The 18,443-nt window shown below is 43.6% G+C and overlaps 2 protein-coding genes and 1 long non-coding RNA gene across 12 annotated transcripts in view; 1 reads left to right on the top strand and 2 right to left on the bottom strand.

The window, feature by feature from the left end:
* LOC120039808 (dynamin-2) overlaps positions 1 to 11,398 on the top strand; it is a 40,694-nt gene extending 29,296 nt beyond the window's left edge. For 7 of the 9 annotated variants that reach the window (XM_038985182.1, XM_038985188.1, XM_038985203.1 and 4 more), the window contains 7 exons: positions 2,968 to 3,078; positions 4,769 to 4,878; positions 5,084 to 5,195; positions 5,745 to 5,909; positions 6,180 to 6,403; positions 6,740 to 6,982; positions 7,503 to 10,029. In XM_038985182.1, coding sequence (XP_038841110.1) covers positions 2,968 to 3,078; positions 4,769 to 4,878; positions 5,084 to 5,195; positions 5,745 to 5,909; positions 6,180 to 6,403; positions 6,740 to 6,982; positions 7,503 to 7,572 — 1,035 coding nt within the window. In that variant the 3' untranslated portion in view covers positions 7,573 to 10,029. Of the gene's footprint in view, positions 1 to 2,967; positions 3,079 to 4,768; positions 4,879 to 5,083; positions 5,196 to 5,744; positions 5,910 to 6,179; positions 6,408 to 6,739; positions 6,983 to 7,502; positions 10,030 to 10,710 lie in introns of those variants that run through there. The other 2 variants (XM_038985210.1, XM_038985217.1) reach the window with 2 other exon arrangements.
* Positions 1,657 to 4,181, bottom strand: LOC120039883. The gene is made up of 2 exons (XR_005475536.1): positions 3,892 to 4,181; positions 1,657 to 3,424 (listed from the first exon to the last, which is right to left on the bottom strand). It is a non-coding gene; the product is annotated as an uncharacterized LOC120039883 (long non-coding RNA).
* Positions 11,399 to 12,390: 992 nt separating the features above from the next.
* Positions 12,391 to 17,944, bottom strand: LOC120039908 (transmembrane emp24 domain-containing protein 1-like). Of its 2 annotated transcripts, none has more exons than XM_038985232.1 (4): positions 17,419 to 17,944; positions 14,626 to 14,723; positions 14,181 to 14,367; positions 12,391 to 14,041 (listed from the first exon to the last, which is right to left on the bottom strand). In XM_038985232.1, the coding sequence occupies exons 1-4, from the start codon at positions 17,608 to 17,610 to the stop codon at positions 13,823 to 13,825; spliced, it is 696 nt and encodes a 231-aa protein (XP_038841160.1). In that variant the 5' UTR covers positions 17,611 to 17,944; the 3' UTR covers positions 12,391 to 13,822. The 2 variants fall into 2 exon arrangements, with proteins under 2 accessions (XP_038841160.1, XP_038841167.1); XM_038985239.1 differs by having other exon boundaries at positions 17,741 to 17,938.
* Between the last annotated feature and the right edge of the window lie 499 nt (positions 17,945 to 18,443).

Here is an 18,443-nt window from a genome sequence, read left to right on the forward strand (position 1 = left end):
TATCGTAGAGATGTAATTCTCCTCGGCTTTACCCTTACCCGTAATCGGTAACGGCTTTCTCAATAACATCCGGGTTATGCTCAATAATTATTGGTTTCACTTAACAAGAAAGCAATTGTCTTTAATTGGACAAGTAGATAGTAATATTCTAACATTTTACTTTTTACTCTCAAACCTATTGAAACCAGTTCTGTCCAAGCACAGGCAGAATTGTTACATTTTTTTGTCACGTTCTTGAACCACACTGAAGTGTAATGTCATGATTCCCTGTGAAAGACTATGGAAGAGTTGGGAGGATGTGAGAGTGGCTGGTGTCAGTTCTCCTGCTTTTGGTCCTTACCCATGCTGCCCTGTCCAGGGGTTTAACTAGTGACCGCCACAGTTTGCCTTGCTGTCGAAGGGTCCTGAACATTCCAGGGATGGGGGGAGGAGACATGAATCACCAACAATCATACACTAGATGTTCACATTTTCATCCTTTTGGTGTCATTGAAATCTCCTCTTGATGTTTTCTCTCTTTAGCTTATCGTGGCATGTCAACTTTCCACAACTCAATATTCCAATCATCACTATAACAATATGTTAGTAGCACACCTCACAACTGTCCACAAACCATTCTGTGTGGGACCTGTGACTGTCATCCAATCAGGGACCAGAGGGTGGCAGTAGAGGGTAGAAGGGCATGGGGGGGTGTCATGATTCAATCAATGATTAGAATTTACTTAAAATAACTCTGATCAAATATGATTTTGAAGTAATATAAATTGGGTTTAATAATGATTTGGAATGTGTGTATATCCATACATCTAATGTATCAATGTTTGATTTACCAGCTGGTAGAAGACCTAAAATAATGTGTTTACTTTAGAAATGAGTGACTTCAATGTAGGGAAGCTTTTGACAGGAATTGAGGCAATGATGGCATCAAGTGGCCTAACTTTTCTAGAGTGATAATAACCTGAACATTAGATGTAGCTGAAGATGGAACAGGCTAAATGTCTTTCTTTTGTCATCACTGACCTATCCTGTATGTCAGGGCTTCTGTTTAGACAGTGAGGTAAGAAGTGTCATGGCATTAAAAGCATCTCACTATCCCTATTCTGTCACCTCACACTCCTCTTGTCTGTCTCTCACCTTCAACACTTACGACACTGAACACTGACTGCCAGCCAGGTTTAAAAAAAAAACTAAAAAAAACGTTCTCATTACAGAGGGGTGTAAGGCAATTCCTCGCCAAGGCAAACTGAGAATTAAGCTGACTCCTATGTTACAGCCTCTTCCTCTCTCATTTCTTTTGCTACTTTCCTACTAATTACACCCCCCCCCCCCCCCCCCCCCGTCATAAACCCCAACCAGTCTTTAGGACACAGGAGAGGGAGAGGGAGGTTGATGTTCTCTCTGTCTTATCGGCATAACTTGACAGCATCCTTGTCCAAGCTTGATATCTGCCGCCCCTGATGGTTCTTTGTAATGGCACTAACAATGAGAGCATTACTCTAATACAGGGGTACTACAACCAGGGGTCAGCAACCCCCTAGGTATCCAACGAGGTACTGCAGGGGGTCCCAGAAAAGTGATTTTTATTTAAAGGTTTTTATGAACATCGCTAGCAACAGAATAAGCAAATGTTGAATTACATGCAGTGGAAAATAAGAGTATCTTTCTGATATCAACTTTATTTTTCAACTCCTAATATTGAACAGATTACACTCGTTAAAGATAATTACACTCGCTGGTGTATCTGACATAGGCTTTGAAACAGCACCTGTGAATAGACTTCCACTGTGGCAAGTGCTGCTGGCTGCTGCAAAGCTTTGTTGACTTGGACATACATTTTTGGCCAGACATGGCTAACCTTTGTTTAACCAGCGCTAAACAGTTGTTCTTAGCAAAAATGTGTTTGGAGTTACCTTTTCTAGCGAATAGGCTGTTAGTTTACACTTCCTCTTCCAGTTATAATGTGGCGAGGTCAAAATAATGAAAAACTCTTTACCAAATCTATTCATTTTAAAATGTTATTACTTCTGCTTGACATTATCATTCACCTGATAAGACAAGTCGTGAAAACAATGTTTGCTAACTTAGGATGGGGTTCCCTGCGTTGTCGGTTTGCCTGCGACGGCGTCCCTGGGCATGAAAAGGTTGAAGACCCCTGCTCTAATACAACTTGTCTACAGAAAGAACCTCTCAACCCTGACTCATCTCTCTTTCCTCCCTCCCTCTCCCTTCCTTAAATCCTCCTTTTATTTTTTTCACCCCTCTCTATCTACCCGTCCGCTCCGTGAGCTGTGGCTCAATCTACCCGTCTCCACTGTCTCTGCATATCGCTGTATTCCTCTCCCACAGTCTGGCCCACCTCTTGCCTCTCCATCTCTTTTTATCTCCTGTTCCTTAGATAGGCGTTTAGCCTCCTACAGTGCCCTACACTGGAGTGTATGTCTGACGACTCTGCCCAGTTAACCCACTAACCCTAGTCTGTTTTGGCTAACCGTGTATAGGCAAGCTTTTACTGACCCGCTCACTCTAACATACCACCGCCGACCCTTGATCCCTGACCCTGTGTGGGTCCCATTTGGTCTGGATGACCCATATTAGTTAGTATTGAGGTTATTAAGGTTTGTTTGAGGTTTCCTGTTTAAATCTCCACCCCTTCAGTTAGTCATCCTTTCTGAATGATACTTTTGTATGCTTACTGTATACATCAGGGTTCATGTTCAGAAACATTGTTTAAATTGTAAATCTTTATACTCAGAATAGAAGAGTAAATTTAGAGTATGTAGAACATCTTAGTGCTTATATTGGTAAGACAGGATCAACCAAAACTCAGTTAAGAGTGTCATATCACAAGATCTCCAGGAGGTAAATCATGAGTACTTTAATGACATGTTTTCCCTCCATCTTCCTGGTATACCTTGTCCCCCACCACCCCTCGCTCCCCTGTTCCCCCACCCCTATCTCCCCTAACAGGTGATCCGCAAAGGCTGGCTCACCATCAACATCAGCATCATGAAGGGAGGCTCCAAGGAGTACTGGTTCATCCTGACCGCAGAGTCACTATCCTGGTACAAGGATGAGGAGGTGAGTGTCTAACACTGGGATAAGTACAACACTAAATAATACAATACAAACTGCCAGAAAGATTCTGCTACTACTCCATGGGCTGATATATGATCTGCATTGCATGCTCCCTCCTCCCTCTCATTGTCATGGTGGAGAATCAGATCCGGCCAGAGCCTCTCACCAGAGCCCCTGCTGGCTGGTGGTTAGATGTGTCCTGAGTGTGTGTGTGTCCCGGCCCAGCCTAACCAATGTGCAGACTACTGTTCAGCTTCAGCCTGATGAACAGGTAGTCTGAACACTGGGCAGGCGGGGGGGTGAGGAGGGGGGAAGGCCCGCGGGGTCGCTCCGTCTGCAGGTCACTGCCCTAGGGACAGGACAGAGGTGGGGGGGAGAGATGGAGGGAGAGTAAACATTCCTCTGATAAATAAAGCAACCAAACTCAGAATGAGGTCCAAATATATAACTGTATTGAATAATTTAGTATGTTGATGTAATGGAGAGATGTTGAGCTTACAACTTTTTTTTAATAGAATTTGATCAACTTAGTGCACATTAACAAAACAGAAAAGTGTTTGCCCACTCTGTGACCACACACTACTCTCTACAGTCAGATTTCAAATGCTCTGTAGGCCATTTCAAAGGCTGTAAAATATATGGAAACGGCATGTCGATAATACATATTTTATGATGTTTTACTGGAACAAAGTTGAAATAATATTAAAGAAATAAACCAAAAGCACTAGGGATCAGAAAGCACTAGGGATCATCCTAGGAAAGTTAAACATTTACAGACGGATGCATTTGGAAATATGTTCTTACTTTTAAACTTACCATTAGTTCGGTCAGAGCAGCCCAGGCCTTGGCAAAGATGTCCCCTCTCTCAGCGAAACAAAAAGAGCTTCAAAAGATATCGCTGACCAGAGCTAAAGACAAACCTTTAACCCGTCAGTCTGACTACGCCTCAAAACAACTGGTACCGTTCAGTTTCTACCAGTCCTCTGTGGCGGAAAGAGCGAGAGAAGGAGAAAGTGCAGAAGAGAAAGAGGAGCGAGGGAGGATGGTGGAAGCAAACTGACGTGGCAGGCGGGTTGAAATGTTCCAGCAGGGATCTGCCTTTGGAATTTGCAGGAAATCGTACTGGGTTACTTGGGGCGGGTTGGGGGGTGGGTGGGGTGGGGGTGTGTGTTTGTCTTGGTTTGTGGTTGTATGCCACTTTCATGCATCTATGTGTTTACGTGTTTGCATTTGCACAAGCACATGGGTGTTTGTATGTTTTCATGTGTGTGGTTATATATTTGTGTTTCTGTGTGTGTGTGTGAGACGAGGACATTGGCTTAGAGTGGTGTAACTGTTGGGACTGAGCGGCTCTGTGTTAGTGCAGACATAAACGCTTCCAGATGCTTCTCCTCAACAGTGCAAAGCTGGCATCCCTCCCCCCATCTCTCCCTCATGCTCCTCCTCTCTCCCCCTCTTCTCACCAGCCTGGTGGTCTGGGTTTTATACAGAGGAAATGCATTCCACTCTGTCTGCTCATTGGTGGAGAAGCCTAGTGTTGTATTCCACTGTTTTTCAAAGTTACCCATGAAGCAGTTTCTTAATGGCTCCCTCTTATTTGTGTACTTTAGTGTTTTTAATGGCTTCAAGGATTTGTTTCTCAAGATGTTATTGCTATGAGTTCAGGTCCCCGTCCCCCCTCTCTGTGTTTTAGGAGAAAGAGAAGAAGTACATGCTTCCCCTAGATAACCTCAAGCTGAGGGATGTGGAGAAAGGCTTCATGTCCACCAAACACGTATTTGGCGTCTTCAACACTGAATCCAGGTCAGGGAAATGGATGTGTATGTGGGTCCTGTTCCACACAAGTCTGTCATTTCAATTCAGTGAATCAGGAAGTAAACTGACATTTTAAATGTTACAAAATTTTCATCGAGAAGCATTGAGGGAAATTCACTTAGTGAATTGACTGAAATTAAATAGAATTTACACCCACCCTGATTGTGTTTGTGTTTTGCCATCCATCAAGCAGGAATGTGTATAAGGACCTGCGTCAGATTGAGCTGGCCTGTGACACCCAGGAGGACGTGGACAGTTGGAAAGCCTCCTTCCTGAGGGCTGGGGTCTACCCTGAGAAGGACCAGGTACTGAACCCAAACTCACTCAAATAGTCTATGGGTCGCTTTCCCGGGCACAGATGAAACCTAGTCCTGGACAGACTTAAGGACATGCTCAACGGAGATTCTCCATTGAAAGGGTTTTGTAGTCCAGGACTAGGCTTCATCTGTGTCTTGTAAACCGACCCTTGAAGTTTGATTGTTAGCAGAAGCAGAGGTCAAACGAACAGATGCGTTGTGGTGACAGCCTTTGTCAGTATTTGATGAACACTAGGCATGCACCTATACTTCTTGATGACGTCACTGATGATTGTCCTACTGCTTGTTTCTTTCTTCTCATGCACGCCAATTCATGATTCAAGGGAGATTATGAGGTACTAATATCAGAGCGATTGGATGTATGATTCACAATGGCATACATCTACCGCAAATGTATCCCAATGGCATGCAGTAGTATTAGCTATGGTGTATTGACCTCAAACACTCAGAACAGGTACGTGTGGCCTCAATTCAAAGGACCTGTTTGGACCGGTCATGTGTCCTCACTCAGAGGTAACGTCTCTCTGTGTTCCTCAGGTGGACACTGAGGATACGGCCCCTTCAGAAACCTTCTCCATGGACCCCCAGCTGGAGAGGCAGGTGGAGACCATCCGTAACCTGGTGGACTCCTACATTGGCATCGTCAACAAGTCCATCAGGGACCTCATGCCCAAGACCATCATGCACCTCATGATCAACAGCGTGAGTGAGAAAAGCCTAGAGACAGTCTATACTTAGCAGGCTCTGTCTTATAGCAGGGGATTCCATCAGATGGTTGTATGCCAGCTTTGTGTTCCTGTGTGTTGACGTGTTTCCACAAGCGCCGGGGTGTTTGTGTTTTCTAGCATCACTGAAGATTGACTATTCAGTGACTCCATCTTTCCATGCAGACTAGTATGATGTGAGTAGGGAAAGGAGTAGGACACCACCGTTTCTCCGTAGTCGATGGTCTTCCTCTCCTCTCCTCCCCAGGCTAAGGACTTCATCCACTCAGAGCTGCTGGCCTACCTGTACTCGTCAGGTGACCAAAACAGCCTGATGGAGGAGTCAGCTGACCAGGCGCAGCGCCGCGACGAGATGCTCCGCATGTACCACGCCCTCAAGGAGGCACTGCACATCATCGGTGACATCACCACCACCACCGTGACGGTCCCCGTGCCGCCGCCCGTCAACGACAGCTGGATGCAGGAGGCCAGGTGAGAGGAGAGAGTGTGTGTGTGTGTACACATTCACACATACAAAAGGGATTTGTTGACTTTGACGTTAATGTGGATTGAGTGAATGTACCTTAAATTCTCTCAAATTCATGTAATGGAAGATGTTTTGCTTCATCCATTTTCACATGTGGGAACTAAAGGGGGTCATGTGGGAACTAAAGGGGGTCAGAGCTAAAGGGGGTCATGTGTAAGAGACTGTACAGTCGACCAAAGCTTATTGTTGTTGTGCAGTGTTTGTATAATGTATATTTCATTGTCTGTCTGTTCTTTTTCCATTCCCCATACCTCTTTCTCTCTGTTCTCGTCTCTCTCCAGTCCTACCCCCCAGCGCCGCCCCCCGGCCGCAGCAGCCCCTCCCCCAAGCCGTCCTCCTGCAGTGAGTGGCCCAAGGCCGGGACCACCCCTCAACCCCTCCCCAGCGTTTGGGGGGCCCCCCATCCCCTCTCGCCCAGGCCCGCCGCCCATTAACGCCTTTGGCAGCAACAACCATCAGGACCCTTTCAGTGCCCCCCCACTGATCCCCTCTCGGCCCGCTCGCATCCCCCCTGGCGTGCCCAGGTAAGACCACCTCTCAGAAGGGAGCAGTACCTACCTACTTATCCTCACACAGGAATAATGTCTCCTCATCAACACTATTTTAACCTGTGTAACCCTCTTTATTCATTGTTGAATTGCCAGGTTATCACTAACTGCAGCACCTGGCTCTGACTGTCTGTTGACGTCAATAGATGGATTTAAGTTTCCTCCCAGTCCCACCTTTCACATTACTACTTTAACCTTTTCTTTACACACTTCTCTTCCTTTCTCTTTCCTCTATCTTGGTTATCTTCTCTGTTTCATAAACCCCATCTCTTAACTCCTCTCTCTTTTGTGCTCAACTCCCTTTCTCTGTTTCTTCTTCTGTTCTCCCTATCTCTCTGTGGTAGTGTTTCCCTCCATTCACGTCTCACAATCTCTCATCTGTTCTCCTGCTCGCTCTATCTCTCTGGGTTTGTTTCATTGCTCTCTCTCGTCTCTCCGTGAGCGTATCTCACCTCCTGTTCTTGCTCTCTCTCTCTCTCTCTCTCTCTCCCCGCAGCCGAAGACCCCCTGGCGCTCCTCACCGGCCCACCATAATCCGCCCTGCCGAGCCCTCCCTGCTAGACTAGACTACCCAGTAGAACCAGCCAGGCTCACCTGTGTGTGTGTGTGTGTGAGACTATGTGTGTACTGAGGCCAGAGGGGAGGGCTAGAGAGCAGGGGAGGAGGGGGCCCCTATACAGTATCTATGCACATTGATATATGCTATTTCAACCAGACTTATCTAATGTAGTCGACTCAAACTGTTCTCTGATATAAGCTGCTAACCCTCCCTTAGTCTCCTACACATGTGGGCTCTCTCTGGTCTCCACATTCTAAAGAAGCAAAGGAACCATAACCACTTGAATCAGAAGAGATATAATTACACTGTTTTGGATATTGTACCATATGTATCAAAAGATTCATAAAGACTTAATCGCTCACCTTTGACCAGCAGGGTGCAGTCACGGCATCAGATGTGGATGGTTACATGGAAGTGACATGCCCCTAAGTGACCTATTTTCTGTGGTAACAGAATTGTTAATTTCCTCTCTGAAAATGTGGACTGCAGCATAGTCCACAACCTTTCTAAACGTAAAAGGCTAGCTACCCTCCCTCCATCTTTAGACGTGCCCTCACCTCGTGCTCTACACCCTACACCTCTGTGTAATATACACAGACATCCTGTTCATTGTTTTGTGGTTTTTCTAACTTGATTTCATACTGGAAAATAGTCATTGTAATTACGACTACGGTGGTGTTGATTACTTTCTTCTTGTTATTTTATTTGAGTGACTTGCCTGTTTTAATGCCCCTTGTATGTAGCTTTAAAACCAGTCTCAAATCACAGCAAAAGGAGGCATAAAAAGACAATTTAGCAGTGCAGTGCTACATATGAGGCTGAGAGCAGCCTTATAAAATGTGCCCGTTGTTACTGGAATGTCCTGCCACTGTTGAGAAAATGTCATCTAGATTGACCACTTGAAGCACTCCTTAAGTATAGAATTATCCCAGGACCTTAAGTCAACCTCACTGAGGCCTTAACCAACCTTCATTCAAAGTCCCATTCAGGACAGGGACAGGTAAAGGGGAGAGTACAGTAGGGTCTCCTGGAGGAGGGGGGGGGGGGGGGGGGGTTAGAGCTATAGAGACGGCAGTTTACGACCGAAACTTCTTCCTGTCACAATTCAATGTTCATTTGTCTTTATGGACGAGAGACCCTCCCGGTGTCTTGGAAACACCGTTGTACATAGCTGATGGACAGTCTCAGTACAGACACAGAGATGGTGATGTCTCCAGTTTTAAAAAGAATGGATGGAGAATGATGTTTAATGGTGTTCATTGAAAACCAAACATTTTAATGTGTACTAATCGTTATACTAATTGAAGCACTAACACACAGCCGTTATATTGACTTGGCTTGGGATGTAGGGAAACGTTGAGATTTGTGATCTCCAGATCGCATTAATTCATTATTTATAACCCTGGGCATTTGTCATGTATCGTTTTGATAGAAATAATGTCCGCTGTATACTGCACCTGCAGCCTACTACTCCCCCTCTGGAAGACTGAACGTCTTTCTGCTAGTGAGTTCCACTACAGGGTTCTAGTTGCAATAACTGTTGCCACGGGGAGGGTTTAAATAGGAGTGAAGCTGGGATTCTGTACTGATGAATATCATTTGATTCCTCTGATGGTAATTTGATCATTGATTTTGGGGGTGGGGTGGGGAGGAGTTTGGAGGGTGAGTGACAAATGGACTACATTGATGTTTTGATTTGGTGATAAATATTGAGGGTGAGCAGGGGGTGGGAGTTCAACTTTTGTTGCTCTTTCTGGTGTACATACACATCCTGCCTGGAGAACCTGTCCAAACTATATAGAGCTCAGTCCAATACCTTGTACCCCTTACAGAAATCCATTATATGAGTAAATGTGGTACAGGTAAAGGGTGAATTTGGTAGGAACTGTCTAAAACCATATTTTCTGGGCAGAATGTGCTTTTCTTCCCATACATTTCCCATCAGGTCTGTCTACAGTGACCGTGCTGCTAGTGGGTGTCTGACTCTGATCTCAGCTAACTCCAAGTAAAGCCTCTGGGAAATGGAGTCTATCCATGCTCCAAAAGGTTTCAATCTCTTGACCAAGTATAGAACCCCTACTAGGAAGAGATTTGACCTTACATTTATGCTGTCACTCTCTGATGTTGAAGAGTCTTAAGGGAATCTAAAACGTCCTGTTCTTATGAAAGTGTCCCTGTTCACTGATGGTACCGGTCACTGTAGCCTGTCCCCCTACACCCCGTCTCCTGATCTGTAAAGTGTAAGATGTTGGTGACTGCCTTTCTCCATAATGGATATCGTCATCCCCCACTCACTCATGCTCTGCATCTTTCATATTGTGGGTGGGGGGAACTGACCTGCATCAATCTTTCTATAGTTTTTGCAAAGCCTTGTCAAGTGCCTCTAGTAATTTCCTGGATTTGAATAAACAAATGAACCCATTTGGAACATGAGCGCTAAATAAAAGGTGTTGTGTACAATAAAGAGACTGGTGGTTGGTGTCTCCTTGTGTGGTCCCCCTTCTCTCTCCTCTCTCATTGGTTGTCCTCACTCATGGTTCTCTCTCCTGGTATGCCTTCCTCTCTTCTCCCCCCTCCTTCACTGTGGATGTTGCTATGGTGTTTCTGTGCTAACGGGCTGCCTGCCTTTTGACTTGAGATGAAAGTTGTGAAGGACAAGAATTCCTGGAATAATAACTTATTCATTCTTCTTTCTTCCTTCCTGATGTTTCTCTGAATGCAAGGTGCATATACTCTACAACTCAATACTCTGCTGTAGTGTTAGTAAGAATAGTGGTGGGTTGTAGAAGGCCTTGGTGTACAAGTATACTGTTTTTCAATTAAATGTTTATGGACTAATCAACTTGATTTGATTTGTCTCTTGCTGCCCATAATAGATCACATTGCCTGTAGAAAACAGGAAGCTATGGTAATAGGAGGAATCATCAGCTAAAGAAAGCAGGAAGAAGTAGAAAATGTGATGGACACAAACTCAATTATAGGAAATTAATGTTGTTGGGTCTTCCCTTTACAAAAAACTTTTCTCAAAAGGTCTCTTGTGAGTTGTTAGACCCCTCACAATCACCAAACTGTATTACGTATCAAAAATACTTGAATGGGAGAGAGTTATTAATGTTGGTCTGTCATTATGATTGTCCCTGAACAGGCGGCCTGCTCCTGCTCGTCGTAACCAGTGGTGACCTTGCCCCAAAGCAGGATAGGATTGGAGATGCACTGTCCACATACCAGCAAGAGAACCAGACCTGCAAAGAATTTCTAAACTTTGAACACATTAACCTTAAATATTCTCCAAAGAATAGGTTTCAGAACTGATTAAACTCTAAAAGCCATAACTTAGTTTATAACATGAAATACAAGAGGCAGCTTTTTCAATGGCAACTGTCAAACGTACTCGTTTCACAATAACTGACGGCATTTCAGGAAAATCGGACTCCTTTAAGTTTTTTTTCATAAAGTGAAATGAAATCTCATTGCATAAGCTTTAATAAAATACTCGCCACGTGGTAAAGAAGACAACTTTACCCTCACTCACCATCTCATTAAAACTGTTAAAGGCCCAGTGCAGTCAAAAGTGTGATATCTCTATGCTTTATATATCGTTCCACACTATGAGGTTGAAATTATACTGTGACAATTATGATAATGTACTTTTAGTGTAAGGGTGGTTTGAAAAACGCCTGAAATTTCAGCCTGTTTTGGTGGGAGGGAGTTTTAGCCTGCCTGTTGTCGTCACCAGGCTGTATATTACTAAATCCACCAGTAAGAAAGAGACTTCCAAACCTTTCTGCCAATAACAGCTAGTTTTCCCCTCCCCGCTCAGACCACTCCCAGACAGTCCTAGCAACATTCTTGGTTGACAAATTGCTCTTTGCTAAGAAGCTATTTTTGTTTGTTTTCAGTTTAAAAAATGTAAATAAATCACAGTAAGGTACTTCATTGTTACCCGGAAATGATTTGATTTTGAGATAAAAACAGCTGCATTGGGCCTTTAACAGCTGGCACCTACCCAGACTGTCCTAGAAGTGTGGGGGATGTATTCTGAAATTTTCAACCCCTCCAGGGGTTTTAGCGAGCTGTAGCCTGGCTGAATTCTGACACCACTCTCAGTACGGGTTCAACTTCTGTTCACTATTTCCATACTAAACAAACATTGAGAAAATGAAATTATTTTTGTACTGATAAAATTGTTTCACTGCTCATGTGCCAAATAATGAAATCCAGTGATTGTTTGTGTTAGCTATCTCCTGGGGCACAACCTCTCCTCTTGGTTTTATGTACAGTGCAGTTTTAAAATATGGGCATTTCTCAACAGATTTGTGTCTGAATTACTATTGAACAAGTTTGTAGAACACTCCTATAAAAATGATTGAAGTCTAGAAGTTTGGTTTATTTAGATGATTGTAAATACATTGTGTGTAGGTGGAACTGTAGATATGATTATTTGAGATCTCACTCATACTGCATTGTGTTCGATGCTACAGTTAATCATTTGACGTGTCAGTTGGGGAACACCACATGGGATGATGACAGCCATTAATATTATATGGTAGTGTATTGGGAGGGCCCCAAAAACCAAACAGTAAGTTGACTATTTGAAGGGATGAGGTGAAGGATGCTAGGAACAGTTCAATTAATCAGGTAGTGCTGGGTACTCCACTGCTGAGTGAGCACAGAAGCATACAAAGCTTTTAACAGCGAGCGTCATGTCATGTTCAGAAGAGAACTTCAATCCATGTATATTCCAGTTCCAGTGGATGCCTTACGCAAGGGTCAGTCGGTAGAGAATTGTGCTTGCAACACCAAGGGCCATAGGTTCGAATCCTGCTGGGACCACTTATACGTGAAATGTATGCACGGATGACTGTAAATCACTTTGAATAAAAGCCTCTTCTATATGCTGTATGTTATTATTATACAGTTTATTTATACTGTAGTAAGGGTAATTGTATGAAGAAGGGCAAATACCGGTAATGTGATTATAATGTAGTACAGTGTCAATAATAGTTCCAACTGATGTCAACTGCAGAACTTTGCGATATGCCTTTAATCCAGTGCTGTTTTATGGTAGCCAATAAGATTGCCTTATTTTCTTTCGCTGCACACTTTTGACACTCAAACTTGCACTACTGTACCTGTAATTGAAAGGAATGGATCATTAAGATTTTATAAATACAATCTTTTTTTCAAATGAATGATTGTATCTTGTTTTGTGGTGTTGGAGGTGTATATAACAACTATGCTTGTGGTTGACTTTGCAACATTCTCCTGGCAGGAATAATTTTTGAATGTCTCAACTCTTTGGCTTTGTCTCACCAGATCTCTGTCAAACACTATACATTACAATAAAAATGAAATATCTGTAATTCAATAAAACCATCCCATGAGAACAGTCATTGTTGCATGTAAGACTTCTTTCTCTTGCCTCGTAATTACCAGACTGATAACCACTGCAGCTTTGAATGTAAGCTTGCGGGATCAGAGCTTTACAAGGCTACTCTTTCTCCAGAATTAATTTATTTCACAGTATAATGTTTTTTTTGTGTGTTTATTTTGTTGTAGTTGTGTTATAACCATGTCATTAAATAAATTATATTTGTAAAGTCACTCTTAAGATCCCATGTTAAAAACATACAACCACATGATCTATTGCATTGATATCTTGTTTGATAGATTGACACTAAATTGTCAAAACATCATTATACAGTGTTTATGACTCACATACAAACATGCACTTTTCTGCCACTCAAAAGCTGAATCAAGCTCATCACACACAAACATCACTAAATCCTTACTAACAGTCCCTCATTTACCACACATCACTGTTGTCAATAGTCTATCTCTCTTCTTCAATCTCTGAGACCATTACTTTACAGTAGGTTCCTGTTAGTCCCAACACCCTTCTATGGCATCTTTGCGGAAGATACCACTGGGAAGGGGGTGGTGGAAGATACCACCGGGAAGGGTGTGGGGGTGGTGGAAGATACCACTGGGAAGGATGTGGGGGTGGTGGAAGATACCACCGGGAAGGGTGTGGGGGTGGTGGAAGATACCACTGGGAAGGGTGTGGGGGTGGTGGAAGATACCATTGGGCCGTGTGTGGGTCTGCTGGAAGATATCACTGGGCATGATGTGGGGGTGGTGGAAGGTACCACTGGGAAGGGTGTGAGTCTGCTGGAAGATACCACTGAGAATGGTATGGGGATTGTGGAAGATACCACTGGGAAGAGTGTGGGGGTGGTGGAAGATACCACTGGACACTAGGGTTTGCAGACCCTCTTGTCGTCGAAGAGGCGTCGGAGGGTGTAGACCTGTGTGACGGCCACGGTCAGGATGACCAGGAGGCTCATGGAGGACCAGAAGGAGACCCTCCACAGGTTGTCCTCCAGTAGGTAGCGGTCCCGGGCCTCGAAGGCCCTCAGCATGGTCTGAAGCTGGCGGCTCCGCTCCAGGTGCCTGTGCACTGAGTCCATGGTCTCCTACAGGGAGAGACAGTGAGTAAGGTGGGAGAGGATAAGAGAGAACATGTGACAAAAAAGGGGATGTGTAAAAATAGAGGGATAGAAAGACACCAGTCCCAGTGGCTGAGCGTTTGGGTGTTCCTCCTGTCCTTCTCACCCTGATGTCTTCCAGTTTGTACTCCACCATGCTCTCTGGCTCGGCCATGTCAGCCCACTCTTCGTCGCCCCAGGCGTCCCCAGGCTGGCCCTCAACAATCACCTCGAAGAACACCATCTTCTCAGAAAGCTTACTGAAGCTGTTGTCAAAACACAGCCGGTAGTCTCCGTCCTCTGTAGGCTCCACCCTGGGAGACAGACCAATGAGGAAGAACAACATGATGTCAGAGAGGGTCAGAGCAAGTCAGACAGTATTCAGACTGTCATATAGAATAGTGTAGAACTTTACTGTCTGTAAGCCAGAGGATGGAAAGGTGTCTTTTGCATCACCTTACAAAAACTTTGAATCACAAACCATCGAGCATGGTGAGACCTTCATACCACTCCAAAGAAGTTAGAGGAGGTCAGGTTAGTAGGTCTTGTGTTACTAGGTTTCGCCCACTCACGTGTGGATGCCGTCAGATGTCCTGAACTCAGAGGCCAGCTTGTATCCGCTGGGGGAGATCAGGGTGAAGCCCACATCCAGGCCTGCACCTGCAATCACCTGGAACAGGAGGGAATGTATTGAATGATATTATAATCCAACTCAAAGTGTTCCTATGAGAATATCCAGTGTTACAGACAGACACTAAAGACAGACTGAAATCCACCACGTCTACACACACACAGGTCTTCACTTCCATACATACTGTAGACACATGAACACTGTGGTGGTGGTATAGTCAGTGTTGTGGTGGTGGTATAGTCAGTGTTGTAGTGGTGCCTGGAGAAGTGATTTTACACTAATTTTGCCCATTTCCAAAATGGCCCAGCCGACGACGGAAAAGTGCCCTGTGTAAAAAATTGAATGACAAACAGTGACATACACTCTGAATGGCCTAAAATTATAAATCACATAATGGTCTTTCACAGTCAGGCCAACCCAAGCTGTACCGTGCAAATCAGAAATTCAGTCAAGTTTTTACATTTTTTTTGCTTTCAAAGTCACACTTAACAGAAAAACTGGTCTGGGATAAATAAATAAATACATTTTTTGAATGTAGTTACCTTTTAATTCAAGTGCACAAGCACCTAGTACTGTTGTTTGGTTAGCTGTGTTTCTGTAGCACATGATATGGAGTTTGCAAAACAAATTACCACTGGATTGATGCAGATAATCATGATATCATTCTGCCAGGGAAGCATAGACTACTTTGTAGCTAGTTAACATTTCATTGATACGGATTTTGGGAAAGCCTTTCCATCTATGCATTGTTATATTTTTCCTGATCCTTAATTGTTTGAAACCTGGATGTTTTACTTCATATGAGTCATGTTTTTCTTTGCTTCAAAGTAGCCTAAAGCCAAAATCCCACCATAGAAACGTAGAGGCAATTCCTTTAGAAAGACTTCCTCATATGCGTTCTCCTGTTCTATTGGTTTTCTATAAATTGTCTGTCATTGTCTGGCAGGCAAAGGCATGATCCTAGTCATATTAACAACCCATGATTGCTGTTGCATCTTTAGATCTCCCTTCTTTCTACATTTCTAACAGATGTTTCCATCTCTCCATGAAATCGCTTTTTAGAACAGTGTTTTCATTCAAATGTCATTTTGGAACATTTGTGCATAGGTCTACCTCATAATAGTTTATCAACATTATAAGCTAAAAATTCTGATCTGTTCCATCAGCCTTATTAACTGATATGGCGTATACCTCCACTACACTACTTTAATATGCTTTGTGGGGATTAAGAAGTGAGTATACGCAATGCCAACTGAAAAATAAGTGTGTATACAGTGTATACCTGCATATACCTTCCACTACAACAAGGATATAGTATTTTTCCAAGTATTTGCACAGCTCATGGTTCATCCGGTCATTAGCAGTCTCAGATTGTCATATTCAAACTCTACAACACAGTAGATATGAGTTAAAATAGATCCACCAGGTCAGGACCAACCTACAGTAACTTCAGTTAAAGCTACAATCCAACAGCAAGGAGAGGCTAGCCAGTACACCCACTCCCCAGCACCTGTCTGTTTATGTCAAACACCACTCTCAGGCAGCAGAAACATAAGGAGGGAAATACAGCATGTTAGGCCATATAAACTAGGCCTTAGGCATGAGTCACTACCATTGCCAGTGTGGTGTCATTGTCTTGGTTGAGAAAGGGTAACAGACGGACAGACAGACAGGCAGGCAGACACACACCACAGACTGCTGTATAAAACGCCTCAATCCCCACAGTCCTTCAGCTTGCTCTCTCAAGCTGTCATCTCTCTCAGCCCTGTGCATCTCAGCTGTTGCTTTGTGGATACCACAATAAGCCTGCCAGGCTCCACACAGACTACACACACACACACACACACACACACACACACACACACACACACACACACACACACACACACACACACACACACACACACACACACACACACACACACACGTCCACAGTAATGTGTCACGGCTTGGCGGGTTGGGTGGCGAGGAACATGACATCGTATCACAGTCATGTGTCTGCCAGAGGGCCTTGGTACAGTGTGAGGATTGGGAACAGGGGTTTCCAGTATATAGAGTAGCCATTGATACCGTAGCATGATGAGCATCACTTCAACTTTAATCTATGAAGGGCTTAACCTGTAGTGGTTTACACTTTTATACTAGTCAACTGACTAACTCTGCAACCGTGTCTACTAAATGACTAAAATGCTATATATAAATTGTAACAAGGGATGGCTCATCTTCATATTTAATATGCATTTTGCAGCAAAGCGCATGACTACTAACACACCAAGTAGGCCTACACTTGGTGGTAAGCGCTCTCCTTCTCTTTACATGTCTAGAGGAGAAGAAGAAGCCACAGGCCTACTACAGCTACTATAGCTCAGAGGTTAGTTAGAGTGTCTGGCCTCATGCTGACACAGTGGATCCCTTTGTAAACACTTCCCCTGCCTTGACCCTTCATGCCAATGCCAGCAGCTATTCAAGCTGGCTTTGTCTTATAGACTCCACCTGTATGGAAGGAAGATGCCTTATCTTATTATTTGCATCTGAGCAAAGTCCTTTGGCTGTAACAATAAAGCATCCAGTAACTGACTGACAAATACAACTTATAACATTGTTATAATAGAGGCACGAAATTGCACCACACACACACACACACACACACACACACACAGAGAGAGAGAATGACACATAGAATGTCAGCTGTGTTTTCAATACCACAGAAAACTAAATTGTCCAAGCCTGCTACCTGGTATTCTACTTCCAGGCTTCCGTTCTTCGTAGCTGTTTGGTAGAAACATTCTGTTCTACCCGCAGGGAGTTGAAACGTGAATTCAGTATCTTGGCTTTGTCCCAAGCCTAAAGTGATGTCCACAGATACAACGAAACAAGACAGCAAATAGAGTCTTACAGCAGCGCTCAGATCAAACATGGAACCCATTTGTAGCCTAGAAGCGACCTTGGACTTCAGTTAAAGTTACAATCACTGTTGACTCATCGGCAGCCATGAATGCTTGTTCTTGTAGTCTAGTAGCCTACTTCGCTTCACTCATACCGCATTGTATACGTACATTTTCCATAGACTGTCAGCGACCACGAGTTGTAGGCTATTTATTGCTTGTGATCAAAGTTAGTCATAGCAGAAATCAAGTCGCCTACTTCACCGAACAACTAACTTCAGATCAGTTCTGACCACTGTGCGCGCAACTGAAAGTGAGTCGATTTTATGGTATCTCACCCAACAAGATAACCTATTATATCGAAGTTAGACTAGACCACTGGAAGAAAAAAATCTCACCCTGTAGCCCTATCTTTTACAATAACTTCTACAAAGTAGCGCGTATGATTGACTGGAAGGGTGTGCAATACCAATGTATAGCAGTGGTGTGAAGTACTTTTAAGTAAAAATACTTTAAAGGACTACTTAAGACGTTTTTTTTGTATCTGTACTTTACTTTACTATTTATATTTTTAACAACTTTTAGATTTACTTTACTACATTCCTAAATAAAATAATGTACGTTTTACTCCATACATTTTCCATGACACCTAAAAGTGGTCTAATTTACACTCTTATCAAGAGAACATGCCTGGGTATCCCTACTGCCTCTGAGCTGGCGGACTCACTAAACACACGCTTCGTTTGTAAATTATGTCTGAGTGTTGGAGCATGCCCCTGGCTATCCGTACATTTAAAAAAACAAGAAAATTATGCCGTCTGATTTGCTTAATATAAGGATTTTGAAATGATTTATACTTTTACTTTTGATACTC

This window comes from Salvelinus namaycush, chromosome 3 (assembly GCF_016432855.1).
Source record: "Salvelinus namaycush isolate Seneca chromosome 3, SaNama_1.0, whole genome shotgun sequence".
Taxonomy (NCBI): domain Eukaryota; kingdom Metazoa; phylum Chordata; class Actinopteri; order Salmoniformes; family Salmonidae; genus Salvelinus; species Salvelinus namaycush.

Coding starts and splice junctions, on each gene's coding strand:
- LOC120039908 (XM_038985232.1), bottom strand. CDS start 17,610: ATGGGTTCCATGTTTGATCTGAGCGCTGCTGTAAGACTCTATTTGCTG. Junction 14,368..14,625: donor ACATCTGACGGCATCCACAC/GTGAGTGGGCGA, acceptor TCTGTCTCCCAG/GGTGGAGCCTACAGAGGACG. Junction 14,042..14,180: donor ACAAACTGGAAGACATCAGG/GTGAGAAGGACA, acceptor CTCTCCCTGTAG/GAGACCATGGACTCAGTGCA.